The sequence below is a fragment of the Thamnophis sirtalis genome, unplaced genomic scaffold, assembly GCF_051295495.1.
Source record: "Thamnophis sirtalis isolate CommonGarterSnake01/CBP01778 unplaced genomic scaffold, rThaSir2_p1.2 scaffold_14, whole genome shotgun sequence".
Classification (NCBI taxonomy): domain Eukaryota; kingdom Metazoa; phylum Chordata; class Lepidosauria; order Squamata; family Natricidae; genus Thamnophis; species Thamnophis sirtalis.
Genome location: NW_028261394.1, coordinates 6,700,562 through 6,718,515, shown reverse-complemented (window position 1 = coordinate 6,718,515; position 17,954 = coordinate 6,700,562). Strand labels below are relative to the sequence as shown.

The 17,954-nt window shown below is 45.4% G+C and overlaps 2 protein-coding genes across 3 annotated transcripts in view; one reads left to right on the top strand and one right to left on the bottom strand.

Moving 5' to 3' along the window:
- Window positions 1-1,180: 1,180 nt before the first annotated feature.
- Window positions 1,181-11,102, top strand: BRI3 (brain protein I3). Its single transcript, XM_087728544.1, has 3 exons — window positions 1,181-1,606; window positions 7,031-7,148; window positions 10,802-11,102. The coding sequence occupies exons 1-3, from the start codon at window positions 1,468-1,470 to the stop codon at window positions 10,932-10,934; spliced, it is 390 nt and encodes a 129-aa protein (XP_087584670.1). The 5' UTR covers window positions 1,181-1,467; the 3' UTR covers window positions 10,935-11,102.
- Window positions 11,103-13,987: 2,885 nt separating this feature from the next.
- Window positions 13,988-17,954, bottom strand: part of BAIAP2L1 (BAR/IMD domain containing adaptor protein 2 like 1) — a 58,466-nt gene continuing 54,499 nt past the window's right edge. For both annotated transcript variants that reach the window (XM_087729428.1, XM_087729426.1), the window contains 2 exons: window positions 14,932-14,972; window positions 13,988-14,747 (listed from right to left, as the gene is read on the bottom strand). In XM_087729428.1, the coding sequence (XP_087585554.1) occupies window positions 14,960-14,972 (13 nt within the window). In that variant the 3' untranslated portion in view covers window positions 13,988-14,747; window positions 14,932-14,959. The remainder of the gene's footprint in view (window positions 14,748-14,931; window positions 14,973-17,954) is intronic.

The following is a 17,954-nucleotide window of genomic DNA, read 5'->3' as shown; positions in this document are numbered from 1 at the left end:
TATTCTATTTTGTAAGAACTGTGATTTTATTTCCAATAAAATTTGTATTTAACATTTTAAAATAACGTTACAAAAAAATTGAAATCTTGATTTAAAATAAATTATTTTATTTTGTAAGATCTATTTTATTGACATTCAATTTTATTGAACGTTTTAAAATAACACGATCAAAACAATTTGGGTTTTTGAAATCTTTCTTTAAAATAAAAAAGTTACATTTGATTTTATTCTATTTTGTAAGAACTGTGATTTTATTTCCAATAAAATTTGTATTTAACATTTTAAAATAACGTTACAAAAATTGAAATCTTGATTTAAAATAAATTATTTTATTTTGTAAGATCTATTTTATTGACATTCAATTTTATTGAACGTTTTAAAATAACATGATCAAAACAATTTGAAACGTCCATTTAAAATACAAAAAAAAAATCAGTTTATTCTATTTTCTAAGAACCGTTATTTTATTTCCAAAAAAATTTGTATGTAACATTTTAAAATAACATTGCAAAAAAATCGAAATCTTGATTTAAAATAAAAGAAATAACATTTTATTTTATTTTGTAACAACTATGATTTTATTGACATTCAATTTTATTGAGCGTTTTAAAATAACAGGACCAAAACAATTTGAAATGTCCATTTAAAATAAAATTTAAAGAAATCCCAGTTTATTTTGTAAGAACTGTTTTTATTGACATTCAATTATATTGAACGTTTTAAAATAACAGGACCAAAACAATTTGAAATGTCCCTTTAAAATCAAATTTAAAAAAAATCCCAGTTTATTTTGTAAGAACTATGATTTTATTGACATTCAATTATATTGAACGTTTTAAAATAACAGGACCAAAACAATTTGAAATGTCCATTGAAAATAAAATCACCGTTTATTCTATTTTGTAAGAACTGTTATTTTATTTTCAATAAAAATGCGATTGAAACATTTCAAAGCAACGTTTTAAAAAAAAAATTGAAATCTTGATTTAAAAAGAGAAGAAAAAAGACAAGACTTTATTTTAGGACGCGTCCCCTTTAAGAGGGGTTTTCCCCCCCCCGGCCGCCCCTCCCGCGTCTCCGGAGGAGTCACCGGCGGGCGGGGCGGGGGAAGAGGAGGAGGAAGATAAAGGGGGCGGGGTGTTGCAATCCGAGGACATCACGTGACCGCCAGTCTTGTGACCGGGCTGACTCCGCCGCCGCCGCCGCCCGCAGGCACAAAGCGGCTGCGTTGCTGCTGCTGGGACCCTCCGAGCGGAGCTTCCTCCGGGGCGACCCCCGGGTTCCCCCACCCTTTTCCCCCGTCCCACCCACCCACCCACCCCATGCCCCGCCGGCTCCGCCTGCAACTGCTGCCCGCTCCTTGGAGTCTCTTCGGGACCCCGCAGCCTTCCCGGGTCTGAGCCTGGTTCCCTCCCGCCCACCCACCCAGCTAGAAGTCTTCGCCGCGGTCCGCCCCCCCTCGGGATCATGGACGGCAAGCCGCTGTTGCAGGACCGGCCGCCGCCGTACAGCCCTTACGGGCCGGCGGGCAACTATGCAGCAGCCCACACTTACGGGGCCATCCCGCCGGCGCCGCCCTACCCGTTCCCCGCGGGCACCGGGCCAGGTGAGAAGAAGGGGGGAAGGTGGGAGGGAGGGAGGGAGGGAGGACTCGAGCTGTATTTATTGAAGACCCTAGAAAGGGAGAACAGAAAGTTGACATGGGTATTCAAAGGAGGAAGGAAGGAAGGAAGGAAGGAAGGAAGGAAGGAAGGAAGGAAGGAAGGAAGGAAGGAAGGAGAGAGGGAGGGAGAGAAGGAGGGAAGGATGAAGGAAGGAGTCTAGCTATATTTATTGAAGACCCTAGAAAGGGAGAACAGAAAGTTGACATGTATTCAAAGGAGGAAGGAAGGAAGGAAGGAAGGAAGGAAGGAGAGAGGGAGGGAGAGAAGGAGGGAAGGATGAAGGAAGGAGTCTAGCTATATTTATTGAAGACCCTAGAAAGGGAGAACAGAAAGTTGACATGTATTCAAAGGAGGAAGGAAGGAAGGAAGGAAGGAAGGAAGGAAGGAAGGAAGGAGGGAGGGAGGGAGGGAGGGAGGGAGGGAAGGAGGGAGGGACGAAGGAAGGAGTCTAGCTATATTTATTGAGGAACTTAAGAAGGGAGAACAGAAAGTTGACATCCAGCTATATGTATTCAAAGCACCAAGGGAGGAAGGAAGGAATGAAGAAAGGAAGGAAGGAGGGATAGAAAGAAGGAAGGAATCTAGCTATATTTATTGAAGAACTTAAGAAGGGAGAACAGAAAGTTAACATCCAGCTATATGTATTCAAAACACCAAGGAAAGAATGGAGGAGAGGAAGTGTTTCTTATGCGGGATTCCTCACCCCCCCCTCTGCTTGAGATCCCCCCCTTAGAAGACAAGGTGCTGCCTTGGAGAAAGAGTGCCTCTGAGCATGGACAGAGCGCCTCTCCGGGTGTGGGAAGGGGAAGGAGGGAGTGGGGAGGCTTACCTGGGGTTTCTCGCCATGAGGAGGGGGAGAGGGCGTTAAAGTGGCTTCCCGGGCTTGCAACTGGAGGAGGGGAAGCCGAGCTCTTGCGAAAGGGGTGTGTATGATAGAGGGTGGTGGTGTTGAAGGACGCTCTCCATCTCTTCCTCCTCCTCCTCTCCAACTCCCCCCTTGTCTTGGCCAAATTCAGCATCTGTGGGGCTACATCTTCCATCAATCCTGACGGGGTTGGGGATTGGGGGTCTGGATATACCTGGGGGGTGCTCCGTTGGCAAAGAGGGGGCGAGAAGGAAGGATGGAAGGAAAAAATTGGAAGGAAGAAAGGAAGGAAAGAAAAATTGGAAGAAAGGAAGGAAAAAATTGAAGGAAGGAAGGAAGGAAGGAAAGAAAAATTGGAAGGAGGGAAGGAGTTTGTTAGGAAGGAAGGAAGGAAAAAATTGAAGGAAAGAAGGAGTTTGTAAGGAAGGAAGGAAAGAAAAATTGGAAGGAAGGAAAGGAAAATTGGAAGGAGGGAAGGAGTTTGTTAGGAAGGAAGGAAGGAAAAATTGAAGGAAAGAAGGAGTTTGTAAGGAAGGAAGGAAAGAAAAATTGGAAGGAGGGAAGGAGTTTGTTAGGAAGGAAGGAAGGAAAAATTGAAGGAAAGAAGGAGTTTGTAAGGAAGGAAGGAAAGAAAAATTGGAAGGAAGGAAAGGAAAATTGGAAGGAGGGAAGGAGTTTGTTAGGAAGGAAAAAATTGAAGGAAAGAAGGAGTTTGTAAGGAAGGAAGGAAAGAAAAATTGGAAGGAGGGAAGGAGTTTGTTAGGAAGGATGGAAGGAAAAATTGAAGGAAAGAAGGTTTTTGTAAGGAAGGAAAGAAAAATTGGAAGGAGGAAAGGTGTTTGTTAGGAAGGAAAAAATTGAAGGAAAGAAGGAGTTTGTAAGGAAGGAAGGAAAGAAAAATTGGAAGGTGGGAAAGAGGAAGGAAGGAAGGAAGGAAAAATTGAAGGAAAGAAGGAGTTTGTAAGGAAGGAAGGAAAGAAAAATTGGAAGGAGGGAAGGAATTTGTTAGAGAGGAAGGAAGGAAGGGCCCAGGTGGAAAACAGCCGCCTGAGTTGAGAGGAGAACTTTTTTTTTCTCCCAAAAACTTCTACCAAAGTTTTTTTTTTCCTTCCCCACCAAGGAACCCATTGTTGTTGTTGTTTAGCTTGAAAATTGGGGAACTTGAGTTGTGCTGATCTGGCAGCCATGATTCAGAGGCCTTCTGGGTTTGCGCATTTGAAAAGAAAAAAAAAACTTTGGGTAACAACATGGTTGAATCTGTGATGATTCATTTGAAACTTTCAAGGACCTTTTTTTTTCTTTGAAAAATCCTCTGTTTTGTAATCACTTCCTTTGGTTAAAAAAAAACAGCCTTTGAATTCCACTATCGCTTTCGAAAATGAGAAACGTTCCGTTCTTGCTAGGAGCCCTTGATGCTGGTTCCAGGAGGAGGAAAGGTTGCAAATAGCCTGTAGTTTGATCGTGGTTTAGTGTAAGGTGTGAACTCGGCCAGTGTAGCGTGACAAGGACTAGGGATCATCTGTATATTTATTGGCAAAGATAAACAGAGCCTTAAAAGGGGGGAAAAAAATCCTGGCCTTTCTATAAAATGCAGAAGTCATTAATAAATGATCATTATTGCCAAAGAACGAAGACGTAACCATGGTTATGATTTGGAAACTTACACAAGCCAGTCAGGAGTGACTTTACAGAGTGTTTCTCAAACTTGGGTGTTCTGATTGAGGCTTCCCAAGAACATGAAGCAAACTCCTTGATCCGGCAAAAAAACCCTTTTATTCATTGATTGTGAATTCTGCTCATTCACATCCAGCAAAGTCTTTCGAGGGAGGATTTACAGTCACAGACCTTATCTGGCTTGGAGAGCAGCCAGGCTGATACCTGCAGAACTTGGCAAGGAGTCTCGGAGAGTCACGAACCAATTAGGCGAACTAATTGTCTCCTGCAAACTCCACTCCCCTTTCGCTCCTCTTTTATTTCCTCTGGGAGGGGCCATTCATCATCCACTTGTGGCCTTATTCCCAAGTCGACCCCTGTTCTTTAGCTGCTCCCTTCATCTGGCAACTCGGTGCATGCACACACTGGGAACAGGCTCCAGCTGTTCATCTGCCTCACTGATCCCCAACTCGGAAGGCAGCTGATAACTGGCATACGGCCCTGGCTCCCTCTCTGCCTCCGACACAGAGCCCTCATCAGAGCCTTCCCCAGACTCCAGGACTGGCCCAGGTTCCTCCCCAACCCTCCTCACTGTCCGAATCTGCGGCCAGCTCTGCTGGCAAGCCACAACACTCGGCCACTTTTAAAATGGGTAGACTCCAACTCCCAGAATTCCACCGCCAGGCATAATAGTAATAATTAATATGAAAAGGATTTACAAAACACCTGAATTGTGGCTATTTGTTAACCTCTCCCACTACCATATCCGGCGCAGAAAGATTTGGTCCGTCTACCACACTGGCTTTCCTTTATCATGGTTTGTGGATTAAACCCCCAACAGACTTGGTTTGTGCCAAGTTTTAGAGTGGAGACCATGATTGTGGAAGCCCCCACCAGGAAAATCACATCGTGGCATATAAAGAGAGCTGGATGCAGTGACCTGGGGGACATTTAACTTTTGAGTGCATCTAAAAAGATTTGGCTTTTTCCTTGTCTAGTTTGGGAAAGAACCAATAAAAGGAGAATATTTTCTACCTCGGGGTTGGAATAAGTGGTCCTTGATGCTCTCCGAACTTGACTGACTAGCATTGATGAGGTTAACTAGTTTGGGGAATGAAACTGCGAGAAAACAGCCAAGCTCAGAGAGCAAAAAGGTTTTGGAAAGGGGTGATCTATTTTCTTTCCTGCTCTGCTCCTATCAAAAGGATCTGTTTGCAGAAGTCAATCATTAACCCCAGAATTTTCTCATTAGGCCTTGACACAAAGAAGAGGACTTGAGTAGTAGGGGGAGTAACAATGGGTTCTACCACAAAACCGCGGACGACAAAATCGCGGACGACGAAAGCGCGTATGTGACGTCATCACAGCGCGACGGAAAAGATCGAAAAATGTAAAAATAAAGCGAAAACCTTACCCTAACCCCCCCAAACCTAACCCTAACCCTAACCCTAAACCTAACCCTTAACCTAACCCTAAACCTAACCCTTAACGTAACGAAAAACCTAACGCTAACCCTTAACCTAACCCTAACCCTAACCCTTAACCTAACCCTTACCTTTATGTGAATCGGCTTGCTGTAATTTAATTTTTATTTCAATTTTTCGATCTTTTTCGTCGCGTTGTGTTGACGTCACATACGCGATTTCGTCGACCGCGGTTTTGTGGAACGCGGTTTTGACGGGTCACGGTAACAATGATTTATGGGGCATTGAGAAGAATTTCTCCGAGAGGTCCATTGGATATTGGAACAGTATCCGAGTGGATACTGTTAGGAATATAGTCTTAACGGTTGGGTTGGCAATATATAAATCATATAGCAATGCTGTACCTGTTTCTTTAAACCAGTGGTTCCCAAACTTGGCAACTTTAAGACTTGTGGACTTCAACCCCCCTAGAATTCTCCAGCTAGCTCTTCTGGCTGGAGAACTCTGGGAGTTGAAGTCCACAAGTCTTAAAGTTGCCAAGTTTGGGAACCACTGCTTTAAAACCAGTGGTAGTCAACCTGGTCCCTACCGCCCACTAGTGGGCGTTCCAGCTTTCATGGTGGGCGGTAGGAGTTTGCTGCAACTCTGCTTTATAAATTGTACAAAGTAAAGTTACTTCCCTACTTTATAAATCACCATTACTGTGGAACCGGTGGGCGGTTAGAAAATTTTACTACTAACAGAGATACAAAAATGGGCGGTAGGTATAAAAAGGTTGACTACCCCTGCTTTAAATCATACTGTAAAATGTGATTGGTTGCTGTTTTCCTCAACCGGCCATAAGGGGGAGCCAGAATGACTGTTAGCTCTCTGTTTGTTAGATGCTGGGCTGATCTGATCTGAGTGTTTTGGAAGCTGGCTGTTAGAAAGTGCCGTGAGCTATTGTAAGTTTTGCAACTGCTAGCAAACTTTGAATGCCGAACTGATTATATGATACTGGACTATGTTATTTGGATTATCCCTTAACTGAAAGACGTTGATGACTGACTGACTTATCTGTGTATGACTTGGACTGTTTGATGGACTCTGATACCTCTATTTCCACGAAAGTAAAAGCCTATTTAAACTGCAGTGTCTCTGTATGCTGGTTTGTGTGTTCTCCAACACAACTCTCACAACGCTTCGCTGAATGTACTCGCTCTCCCAACGGGGAGCTTACCTAACAGATACCATTGAAACGTGACTTTAGTGACTTTCCAGAGTGTTTCTCAAACATGGTGTTGTAACCGAGGATACCCAAGAGCATGGAGCAAACTCCTTGTCCCGACAAAAACGAAGTGTGAAAAAAACCGGCCGTTGTAACAGTCACTAAACAAAGTGTTTCTCTCTCTGTGTTTCTCTCTCCATTTTGTTTCTCTGTCCAGGATATACCACTCCGGCTACTTCACAGCCGCACAACTATCCCAATACTACATATACAATAATCCAGCAGCCTCCTCCTACCACATCTGTCATTGTCGTGGGTGGCTGTCCAGCTTGCAGGTAAGAAAGCCAGAAAGCCACGCCCATAGAAGCGTGTTCTGACCCCCCTCGTCGCCGTCCAGGAACGAAAGCCACCAGCAAACGTAAATCAGAATACTTTTAATCTGTTCAGACTCTTGTTGGCTGCCAGCCCAAAATAAACAGAGATGAGCATTCTGGCAGCAAGTTAGGCAGCAAATGCAAAAACAAACTCTCACCGCAAACCACGTCTCCAAGTTGGTTTCTCTGAATCATGAATGTTGACTCCTGCAACCAGGGCGTGGCACAAACAGTCCCTTTTATAATCAGGAGAGGATCTTAAATCAGCATCAGCTGCTCGTAATCACTTCCTGTAGTTACTCCGGTTGTTCTTTCCGTCGAGTAGCCCTTCGCCCGCGTGCATCCTGAAACAACTCCCAAATGTTTTCCTGAACATTCCCTTTGATCCAATGCTCTGCCGCCACCTGGTGGCCAACCAGTCTCTCCTCGCCCTGCTCGGAGTCGAGACCCTGTCCAGGGTCCTCCACCTCCTCCAAGGCCGACTCATAAGACCCCTCGCTGTCGGAGTCGGTTCCACCACAAAACCGCGATAGACAAAAGCGCGCTCGATGAAAGCGCGTACGTGACGTCATCACAGCACGACGAAAACATCGCGCTGTGAGCGGTAAATTTAAAAATAAAGCGAAAACCTTACCCTAACCCCCCCAAACCTAACCCTAAACCTAACCCTTAACGTAACGCTAAACCTAACGCTAACCCTTAACCTTACACTAAACCTAACCCTAACGCTTAACGTAACCCTAAACCTAACCCTTACCTTTATGTGAATCGGCTTGCTTTAATTTTATTTTAATTTCAATTTAATTTATTTTTTATTTTTTCCGTCGCGCTGCTGATGACGTCACGTACGCGCTTTCGTCGAGCGCGCTTTTGTCTACGGCAGTTTTGACGGGTCACGGTCGGAGTCTGGCCGGGCTCCTGCCGGGCCACAACAGAAGTGGTAGTGAAAACTTTGAATCCCACCACCGTCCCACACTGTTCATCCCTAATTGTGTAGCTAAAAGTCTGTAGAGATTCTCAGCCATCCAGGTCATGGTTGTCCATCTCCCCCCCCAAAAAATGACCAGCTGCCTGCAAGGAATATAAATTCTTCCATTACCCACTATCCTATCAGAGCTGAAGAAGCTTCTTGGATGAGAAGCGAAATGTCTTCAAAGAAATAAACAAAAAAGCATCTTTGGATGACGGAGTATCTACAGGTTTCTAGGTTTTCCAAGATAACACTTGGTTCAAAGATTTACATTCGTGCCTCTAGGCTGTTTTCCAGGATGCTTTCCACTTCCTGGGTGTGGTTTCCCAGGCCTGGGACTCTCCAGATTTCCCCCCTCTGAGGAATTAACCAGATCCTGCTTAATGTCCCAGCCGGGGCCAAACATCATTGTGGTGCATTTCCTTGTACGCTCATTTCTTTCTGCCGTGGTTTTTTGTTTAGCCGAATTGCAGAGCCAAAAAGAAATTCGGTTAAATAAAACGAATGTATAAATTCAATGGTGAAAAGAGTAAGGTTCTACATTTAGGCAAGAAGAACGAAATGCACAGGGACAGCATAGGTGGTACCTCACTCAGTGGCAGTAACTGTGAGAGGGATCTTGGAGTCCTAGTGGACAAACCGTTTAAATAGGAGCCAGCCGTGTGCAGCAGCTGCCAAAAAAGCCAACACAGTTCTAGGCTGCATCAACAGAGGGAGAGAATCAAGATCACGCGAAGTGTTAATACCACTTTATAATGCCTTGGTAAGGCCACACTTGGAATACGGCATCCAGTTTTGGTCGCCACGATGTAGAAAAGATGTGGAGACTCTATAAGGAGTGCAGAGAAGAGCAACAAAGAGGATTAGGGGACTGGAGACTAAAACCTATGAAGAACGGTTGCAGGAACTGGGTATGTCTAGTTTAATGAAAAGAAGGACTAAGGGAGACATGACAGCAGTGTTCCAATATCTCAGGGGTTGCCATAAAGAAGAGGGAGTCAAACTATTCTCCAAAGCACCTGAGGGTAGAACAAGAAGCAGTGGGTGGAAACTAATCAAGGAGAGAAGCAACTTAGAACTAAGGAGAAATTTCCTGACAGTTAGAACAATGAATCTGGCTTGCCTCCAGAAGTTGCGAATGCCCCAACACTGGAAGTTTTAAAGAAGATGTTGGATAGCCATTTGTCTGAAGTGGTGTAGGGTTTCCTGCCTGAGCAGAGGGTTGGACTAGAAGACCTCCAAGGTCCCTTTCAATACTGTTATTCTATTCTATTCTTCCCTATCCCTATCCTTTCCCATCCCTAACTCTATCCCTATTCTATTCTATCCATTCCTATTTTATTCCATTCTAAACCAACCTCGCTGCACTGATGAATTAATAAACCCTAAAAGGGGGGATTTTCCTGCAAATTTGAAATGTTTGTGGCCCTCTGAGCAGGGCAGCCCAGCTTTAAACTGGAATGTAAACATTCATCCTCTATTTTTAGATGGCCTTCTTAGAGCAGCCACTGTAAACCACGGGGAAAGCCATTCGGATTATATCCCTCCCTCCCTGGCTAATTCTTACCCTATTAGCTAAGATGATCCGTTCTCTAATTGGAAAGCTTTATGGCTTTTTGCCTTCGTGATCTTCGCCAAGAAAATTTCCCCAGGACTTAAAATGCGGACAAGATTATGGCTAGTTCTCCAGAATCTCGGTGGCTGAGCACCAAGTGAAGTCACTTGCGCCCAATTTTGGGACTTTTTTTTTTGCCGTGGTCGGTAAGCGAATCACGCCGTCTTTAAGGGACACCTGCGGCTGTTGTGAACACATAGCGTCTTGCCAAGGGTCTGGAGAAAATCGGCAGATTTCCCCAGTTAACTTCTAAACAGCAAAGTCAATATGGGGAAAAGCCAGATTCGCTTAAGGACTGCAGCCGCACTCACTTAACGACCTGCAGCGATTCGCTTAACAACTGTGTCAGAAAAGTTGTCAAGCGGGGCAAGGCTCGCTTAACCTTGCTTAGCGAGGAGACATTTTGGCCTCCGTTGCGGTCGTAAGTCGAGGACTCCCTGTATAAAGGGGAGGAGCCTTGTTCACTGGAATTCTGGGAACTGAAGTCCCCGCATCTCAAAATGGCCAAGGCTAATGGAAAACACCCCATAGAAAATGAGTGTGTGTTTGTGTGTGTGTGTATTGTAACACTCTGGAGGGGTGTGTTACAGGCAGTCCTTGGCTTGCGACCACATTTGAGCCCAGCCTTTCAGTTGCTGAGCAAGGCAGTTCCGTTTTGGCCCACTTTATGACCTTTCCTGTTCCGGTTGTTAAGTGAATCACTTAACCCGGTCGTTAAGTGAACCTGGCTTCCCCGTGGCTTGTCAGAAGGGGCTCACATAACCCCGGGACGCAGAGACGGTCATAAGCCCGAGCCCGTTGTCAAGAATTTGGATATAAATCACGTGGCCATGTGGGGGAGGGCAGATGTGGGAAACAGGGCTAAGTCCCCCTTCTCGGGGCCGTTGCCACTTTGAATGGAAGTGTCGTAAGTTGAGGACTCCTTGTTTACGTGCGCAGCCCGTGAGGTTTCGTTGCCTTTGGATTAAGCGCCCTTCACGAACTTCCTCCTTCCTGTGGTGTGATTTCTTTCTTTTTCTATTTTTGCAGAGTTGGGGTGCTGGAAGACACCTTCACCTGTCTGGGCATCCTGTGCGCCATCTTCTTTTTCCCCCTCGGGATCATCTTTTGCCTCGCCTTGAGACAGCGAACGTGTCCTAACTGCGGGGCGACGTTCGGTTAAGGGATCAGCGCCCCCGACAACAACCCCCACCCCACCCACCCACCCACCCTCCCGTCAGAGGCTTTCGGGAGATGCACCTCCATTTTTTTTTCTAATGTAAATGTCATGTACAATCAAGTTTATGCACCGGAGCTGATTTTGTAAAGAAAATACAATTACTACCAAGCATCGCTTGTCTTCTCTCTTTCACAGGAACATCGGTGACCGAGCCCCCCCCCCCCATCCCCGATTTTCGTGTTTGAAATGCACCTCTTTTTTGGGGGGGGGGGTGGCCCTGAATTTCAATAAAAAGCGCTTTTTTCAAACTTCGCAAGGAGGCCCAGCTTTTCCACCTGCCCTCCGAATTGAACGGCAAAATCTCTTGCTAGAGAAGCGTTAAATGTTCAGGGGTTGGGAGAGCATAGATTGTGGGTCAGCCTTGAACCCATAAAGCAGGGGTAGTTAATCAATGCGGTGGGGGGGGACGACGACAGCGGAGATCGGGAGGCCCCGCCCCCCTGCACATGCGCAGCAGAGACCCGAGGACCAGGGGGAGGAATGCGCGCATGTGCGGTGGAGCTGGGCTGGGGCTATGGCTGACGTGCCACCAAAAGGTGCTCTGCGTGCCAGTTTCCCCATCCCAGCCGTAGAGAATGGATTTTTTTAAAAAAAAATGCCTGATCTGAATTGTGTACCAAATCGTTCGTGCTTCTTTTGACAATTTATAGCAGTGTTTCTCAACCTTGGCAACTTGAAGATGTCTGGACTTCAACTTCCAGAATTCCCCAGCCAGCGAATGCTGGCTGGGGAATTCTGGGAGTTGAAGTCCGGACATCTTCAAGTTGCCTAGGTTGAGAAACACTGATTTATAGACTAAATGGTCAATCGTTCTTTTTTTTTTTCCCAACCAGGCTACAATTCAAATGCTTTTTTTCCAGCAGTTTCAAGAAAAATACGGGGTGAATATGACAAGTTTATGCAATTAAAAAAAAGACAGTGATGGTGTTGGGCTAAGGCACCAGGTGATGGTGAGTTCTAGTCCCATCTTAGGTATGAAAGTCAGCTGGGTGACTTTGGGCCAATCACCCGGAGATGCTGAGTTCTAGTGCCACCTAAGGTATGAAGGTCAACTGGGTGACTTTGGGCCAATCACTAGGAGACAGTGAGTTCTAGTCCCACCTTAGTTATGAAAGCTGTCTGGGTGACTTTGGGCCAATCACTAGGAGACAGTGAGTTCTAGTCCCACCTTAGTTATGAAAGCTGTCTGGGTGACTTTGGGCCAATCGCCAGGACATGGTGAGTTCTAGTCCCACCTAAGGTATGAAAGTCAACTGGGTGACTTTGGGCCAATCACCAGGAGACTTGAGAGTTCTAGTCCCACCTTAGGCATGAAAGCCGGCTGGGTGACTTTGGGCCAATCGCCAGGAGACTTGAGAGTTCTAGTCCCACCTTAGGCATGAAAGCCGGCTGGGTGACTTTGGGCCAATCGCCAGGAGACTTGAGAGTTCTAGTCCCACCTAGATATGAAAGCTGGCTGGGTGACTTTGGGCCAGTCACTTTCTCTCAGCCCTAGGAAGGCGGCAATAACGAATCACTTCTGAAAATCCTTGTCAAGTAAAGTGAAGGGACTCGAAAATGACTCTGAAAAGGAGACCAAATTCAACGGGGGAAAATAACCTTCCCTTTAATGCTTCCTTTCCAATCATCCATGGTCAAAAGGGCTGGTTTCAGACAATCCTGTTATAACAGCATCCTATAAAAGAGAATTTAGGGACGCAGTGGCTAAGAGGCTGAGCTGCTTGATCAGAAAGGTTGGCAAATCGGCGGTTCGAATCCCTCACACCGCATAACGGGGTGAGCTCCCGTGACTTGTCCCAGCTTCTGCCAACTTAGTAATTCGAACGCACGTAAAAAATGCAAGTAGAACAATAGGAACCACCTTTGGTGGGAAGCTAACTGTTCCGTGGGCCTTCAGCGTTGAGTCACGCCGGCCACATGACCATGGAGACGTCTTCGGACAGCGCTGGCTCTTTGGCTTTGAAACATGAGCACTGCCCCCTAGAATCGGGAACAACTAACACATACGTGCGAGGGGAACCTTTACCTATACAGGAGAATATTTGTAACTCAGGGTTGAAGTGAGGAGTTTTTTGGGTGCTCCCTGAGCTTGGTGGTTTCCTTGCAAAGTTGCAGATTTCATGAGCCATCAGCGTTAGCACGGATAATGCAGAGGTGGGTTCCTACCAGTTCGCACCTATTTGGTAGAACCGGTTCGTCAAATCTACCGAACCGGTTAGAAGAGGTTCCACCAGTGGACCCGGAAAGCAGGCCCACACCTACAGAAGAGGTTCCAAATATTTTTGAAACCCACCACTGCTGAAGGGTTAGGGGTGCAAGGGTCTTGTAACTTGAGAGCTTTAAGACTTGCATGCTTCAAATGCCAGAGTTCCTGAGCCAACGTGACTGGAGGAGGAATTCTGGGAGTTGAAGTCCACAAGTCTTAAAGCTGTCAAGTTTGAACACCCCTGGGTTTTTTTCTCTCTAAAGGGTTAGGGGTGCAAGGATCTTGTAACTTGACAGCTTTAAGACCTGCATGCTTCAATGCCAGAGTTTCTGAATAGCTATTTGGACTGACCTAAGTACTAATTCATAATTTCATAATTCATTAATTCATAATGCCACGTGGGCGGCAAGCCACTCCCATCCGGTCACATGGGCGGCAAGCCACTCCCACAAAAGAGGCCACACCCACAGAGTAGGTTCGAACAATTTTTGAAACCCACCACTGGGATGATGTCACTAGTTTGGGTAACGAAATGTTTGCAAGAGAACAACCCAGCTTAGAGACCCCCAGGGACCCCTCAAATAAAATCCTGCTCAAAGGAAGAAATCATAAAAATAGACACAGCTTTTATGCACTGCAAACCAATGAAAGAATTGCCCCATTGTTCTGATCATAACATTTATTATTATTATTGCTGTACCCCTTAAGACATTTTATCTTATGTAATGAAAATATTATTTGGCATGATATTCTGTAAGGCCAACCTTAAACCAATGAAAGAATTGCCCCATTGTTCTTGTCATAATATTTATTATTATTATTATTACTGTATCCCTTAAGACATTTTATCTTATGTAATGAAAATATTATTTGGCATGATATTCTGTTAGGCCATCCTTAAATGGGTTGCCTGTTTAAAAAGCAGCTATCCTCGTATCTCTCTTAAGCAAATTGTACAAGCAAAAACTAAACTGATCCATAAAGATTAAATCACACCGTTGGCACAGAAATCTAAGCAGCGATGCTGGCAAGAAGAAGAGAAGACTAAAGGATCAGTTTTGCTGGTTTCCCTATCTGGCCTATTTCTGCTTTCCTAAACATAATTTCGGTCTTTCTAAACAAGGCACGCTTCTAAAATCAAAGCAAATCTGCAGGCGTCTTCAGCCATCGATAATTAGCAGAAACCAAAAGCTAAAATAATAAAATAGTAACAATAGTAATTGATAATAAAAAGTCAGAAACTTTGGCAATTTGCTGCTGCTGTACACATTAATTACATTTAAATAAAAGGTTTTAAAAACAATCCCAGAAGGTACTTGGAAATCATATTGCCGAAGACAGCATGGCTACCCGAGTGGGCGGTGAATTCGGAAACCAATCCCAAATGCGAAGGACCGCAGGGTGGGATAGGGGCTGTGCAATGTTGACAAGGTAGTAGGGTTTTAAAAAAAAATTGGGTTGTTTCCAATGCCGCTCATCGAAGGATTGGCGCCGATCTGTCGTTGGTGATTGTTGGTCGGAGTTTGACGGTTGCAAAAGGGTTTTCGCCACTGTAAGACACACAATTTTTTGGTTATTTTCGGATGGTTTCAATCCATGCCCAGGAATGTGATTAAGGCCACCCAAATTGTTTCCCCCAAGAAGACCTCGTGGAAAGATAAACCAAGGCTGGGGTTGTTGTTATTGTTTGAGTTTCTTGCATGTTTTCAGTGATATTGCACGATTCCAACTTACCTTAGAAATGGCGGTTTCATGATGCCGTTCATGTTCGGTTTCTGGGGGAAGAAACAAAAATGGTAACTGCTGAGTACAGGAATTGAATTGAAATTTATTATTTGTATGCCGCCCTTCTCCGGGAGGGACTCAGGGCGGCGAACAACTCAAAAGGGGAAAAGGGGAACATAGAACAGAATACAAGTAATTAAAATAACCAAGAATCACACAACCATACAAGTCGAGAGGGGAGGGGAACTCATCAACCCCAGGCCTGCCGGCAAAGCCAGGTTTTGACGGCTTTTCGGAAGGCCTGGAGAGAGGTGAGGGTCCGAATCCCTGCGGGGAGTTCATTCCAGAGGGCCGGAGCTGCAACAGAGAAGGCCCTCCCCCGGGTAGTAGCCAGGTGGCATTGGCTGGTAGACGGAACCCGGAGGAGGTCGATCCTGTGCGATCTAACAGGTCTATGGGAGGTAATTGGCAGCAGGCGGTCTCTCAAGTACCCAGATCCAATACCATGAAGGGCTTTATAAGTTACGACTAGCACTTTGAAGCATATCCGGAGACTAATCGGTAACCAGTGCAGCTCGCGGAGGATAGGTGTAACGTGGGTATACCAAGGTGCACCCACAATCGCTCGCGCAGCTGCGTTCTGGACGAGTTGAAGTCTCCGAATACTCTTCAAGGGCTGCCCCATGTAGAGCGCATTGCAGTAGTCCAGTCTTGAGGTCACGAGGAGAAAAGGGAGGCCATTCAAACAAAAGGAATAAGCAGGAAGGGGACTTTAAAGGTCCAATTAAGCACGTTGGGGACCCGGGAAATGTATGGATTTCAACCAGGGGTAGGATTCAGCCGGCTCGGATTGGTTCGGGCAAACCGGATGTTAATTATTATCTGGTTCGCCGAAACAGTAGTTTGCAAGGACTGGCTGACCCCACCCACCCATCTCTTCTCCTCCCCTCCCAGGAGTTTCCACAGAGCACATTTTGGATGTAGGTAAGTGCAGGATGCACACACAGGATCTGGGAGGGCGAAAAGCGAGCCTATCAGAGGTACAGAAATGGGTCCATTTCCAGCCTCCGGAGAGGCCGTTTTAACCCTCCAAGAGGCTCAAGGAAATCCTAGGGAGGGTGAAAATGCCCCACCCAATGCTGTGGTGCAGGAATCCGACTGGCCATGCCCCCAATGACCACGCCCACCCAGCCACCGGGTAGAGAACTGGTTGCTAAAATTTTTCAATTCCAACCCTGATTTCAACTGCCGGAATTCCACAGTCAAGAAGCTGGGGCACCCGAAGATGTCGATTTCAACTCCCAGAACTCCCCAAACCAGAAAGTTGGGGAGCCCCAAGATGTGTGGACTTCAACTCCCAGATTTCCCCCAGCCATCATGTCGGGGAGCCTGAAGAAGTGTGGATTTCAACTCCCAGAATTCATGGGTTCACCCACAAAACCACGCTTGACTAAACCGCGCCCGACTAAACCGCGCCCGACTAAACCGCGTCGCTGACAACAGCGCGGAGACAGAAGCACGCTGTAAACCCTAAACCTAAAATTAACCCCTAAACCTAAACCTAACCCCCCTAAACCTAATCCTAAACCTAACCCTTAACCTAAACCTAATCCTAAACCTAACCCTTAACCTAACCCTAATCCTAACCCTTAACCTAACCCTAACCCTAACCCTTAACCTAACCCTAAACCTAACCCTAACCCTAAACCTAACCCTTACCTTAAGTTGAATCGGCTTGCTTTCAAAGCGCTTTTTAAAGTGCCCTTCTTTCTCCGCGCTGGCTGTTGTCACCCTGTTGATGACGTCAGCGATGCGGTTTAATCGGGCATGGTTTTAGTCGAGCGCGGTTTTGATGGGTCACGGAATTCATGAATAGTGGGGGAATCCTGGGAGTTGAAGTCCACAGAGTTTGAAGTTGCCAAGGTTGGAAAACCTTGACTTAAAACAGTCGCACTCTCCACCACAATTTTCTATGCCTCTCCTGATTGGTCATTCTACGCGTTTCCCAAAGTGTGGTACGCGTACCCCCAGGGGCGCAGGAAGAGTTTGGTGTGGGTACGCGTTGCACCGGAGTTTGGTGGGGATCACGTGGGAATATCCACTGCACCGTGCTTAGCTGCGCCCACAGAACAAGGAAAGAAATAGGCGTGTATCGCAGTTTTTACATGGGAACTGGGGCCATCGTACATCGTATCGCAACTCATTATGGCGGGAACTTCTGCACATCCTTTGCGCAGCTCGGGTTCGGCCATTTTTAAACTGCGGGAACATTAACAGTTGACGTTGAGCCGCGGAGCTGTTTAAACGCCGGAGAATTGCAGTGTTATCTAACGGTTAGACAGTCTTGTGAGGCGTGACACGCCGTGAATATACTGCACTTCGTTACAGAGACAACTTACTTCTTTAATAGTTAGTTCCGGGCGCCTGTTATCGTGTTAGTAAGTTCCACTGATTTTGATTATTTTTATAAAATACAATTTTTATCCCCAACAGAGATTATTTTTATTAAAGCATATGTTTTTTTATGAGGGGTACTCAGCGTTACGAAAATTATAGAAGGGGGACACATATGTCAAAAGTTTGGGAAACACTGTTCTATGCTAACGACTTTTTATTTTTACTCTATTTTGGTCTATTCATGCAGAATTTCATTTTTTTCAATTTGTAGTTCAGACTGATTGCTATTAGTTTTAGGACTGAAAAAAAGCAATAAACAAGCATTGCAGGGTGATCCTTTGTAATCATTTCTGACTTTAAACCTTCCTTGTTTTGAATAATGAGGGTGTGATTCAGGGAAACTTATCTCATCACAACGGCTGATGATTTCAAAGAGAGTCAATTTCCTCTTGCTAATTTCATATATTCCACTTTCACTAACACCTAGACTGCAATAGCCCCTCGAGACCAGAAGGTGGCACTCCAGCTTTCCCATAACACCTAAGCATTATAGGTGAAGTTTTCTGTTTGATTCCTATTTTTTCGGACCGAAGCGATAATAAATGAATGCTATAAATCACAGCCAGGAATGCTTT

What these genes read in the sequence shown, in the direction of transcription:
- BRI3 (XM_087728544.1), top strand. Translation starts at nt 1,468, where the DNA reads ATGGACGGCAAGCCGCTGTTGCAGGACCGGCCGCCGCCGTACAGCCCT. An exon ending in CCCCGCGGGCACCGGGCCAG is followed by an intron (nt 1,607 to 7,030) that starts GTGAGAAGAAGG and finishes TTCTCTGTCCAG; the next exon opens with GATATACCACTCCGGCTACT. An exon ending in GGTGGCTGTCCAGCTTGCAG is followed by an intron (nt 7,149 to 10,801) that starts GTAAGAAAGCCA and finishes CTATTTTTGCAG; the next exon opens with AGTTGGGGTGCTGGAAGACA.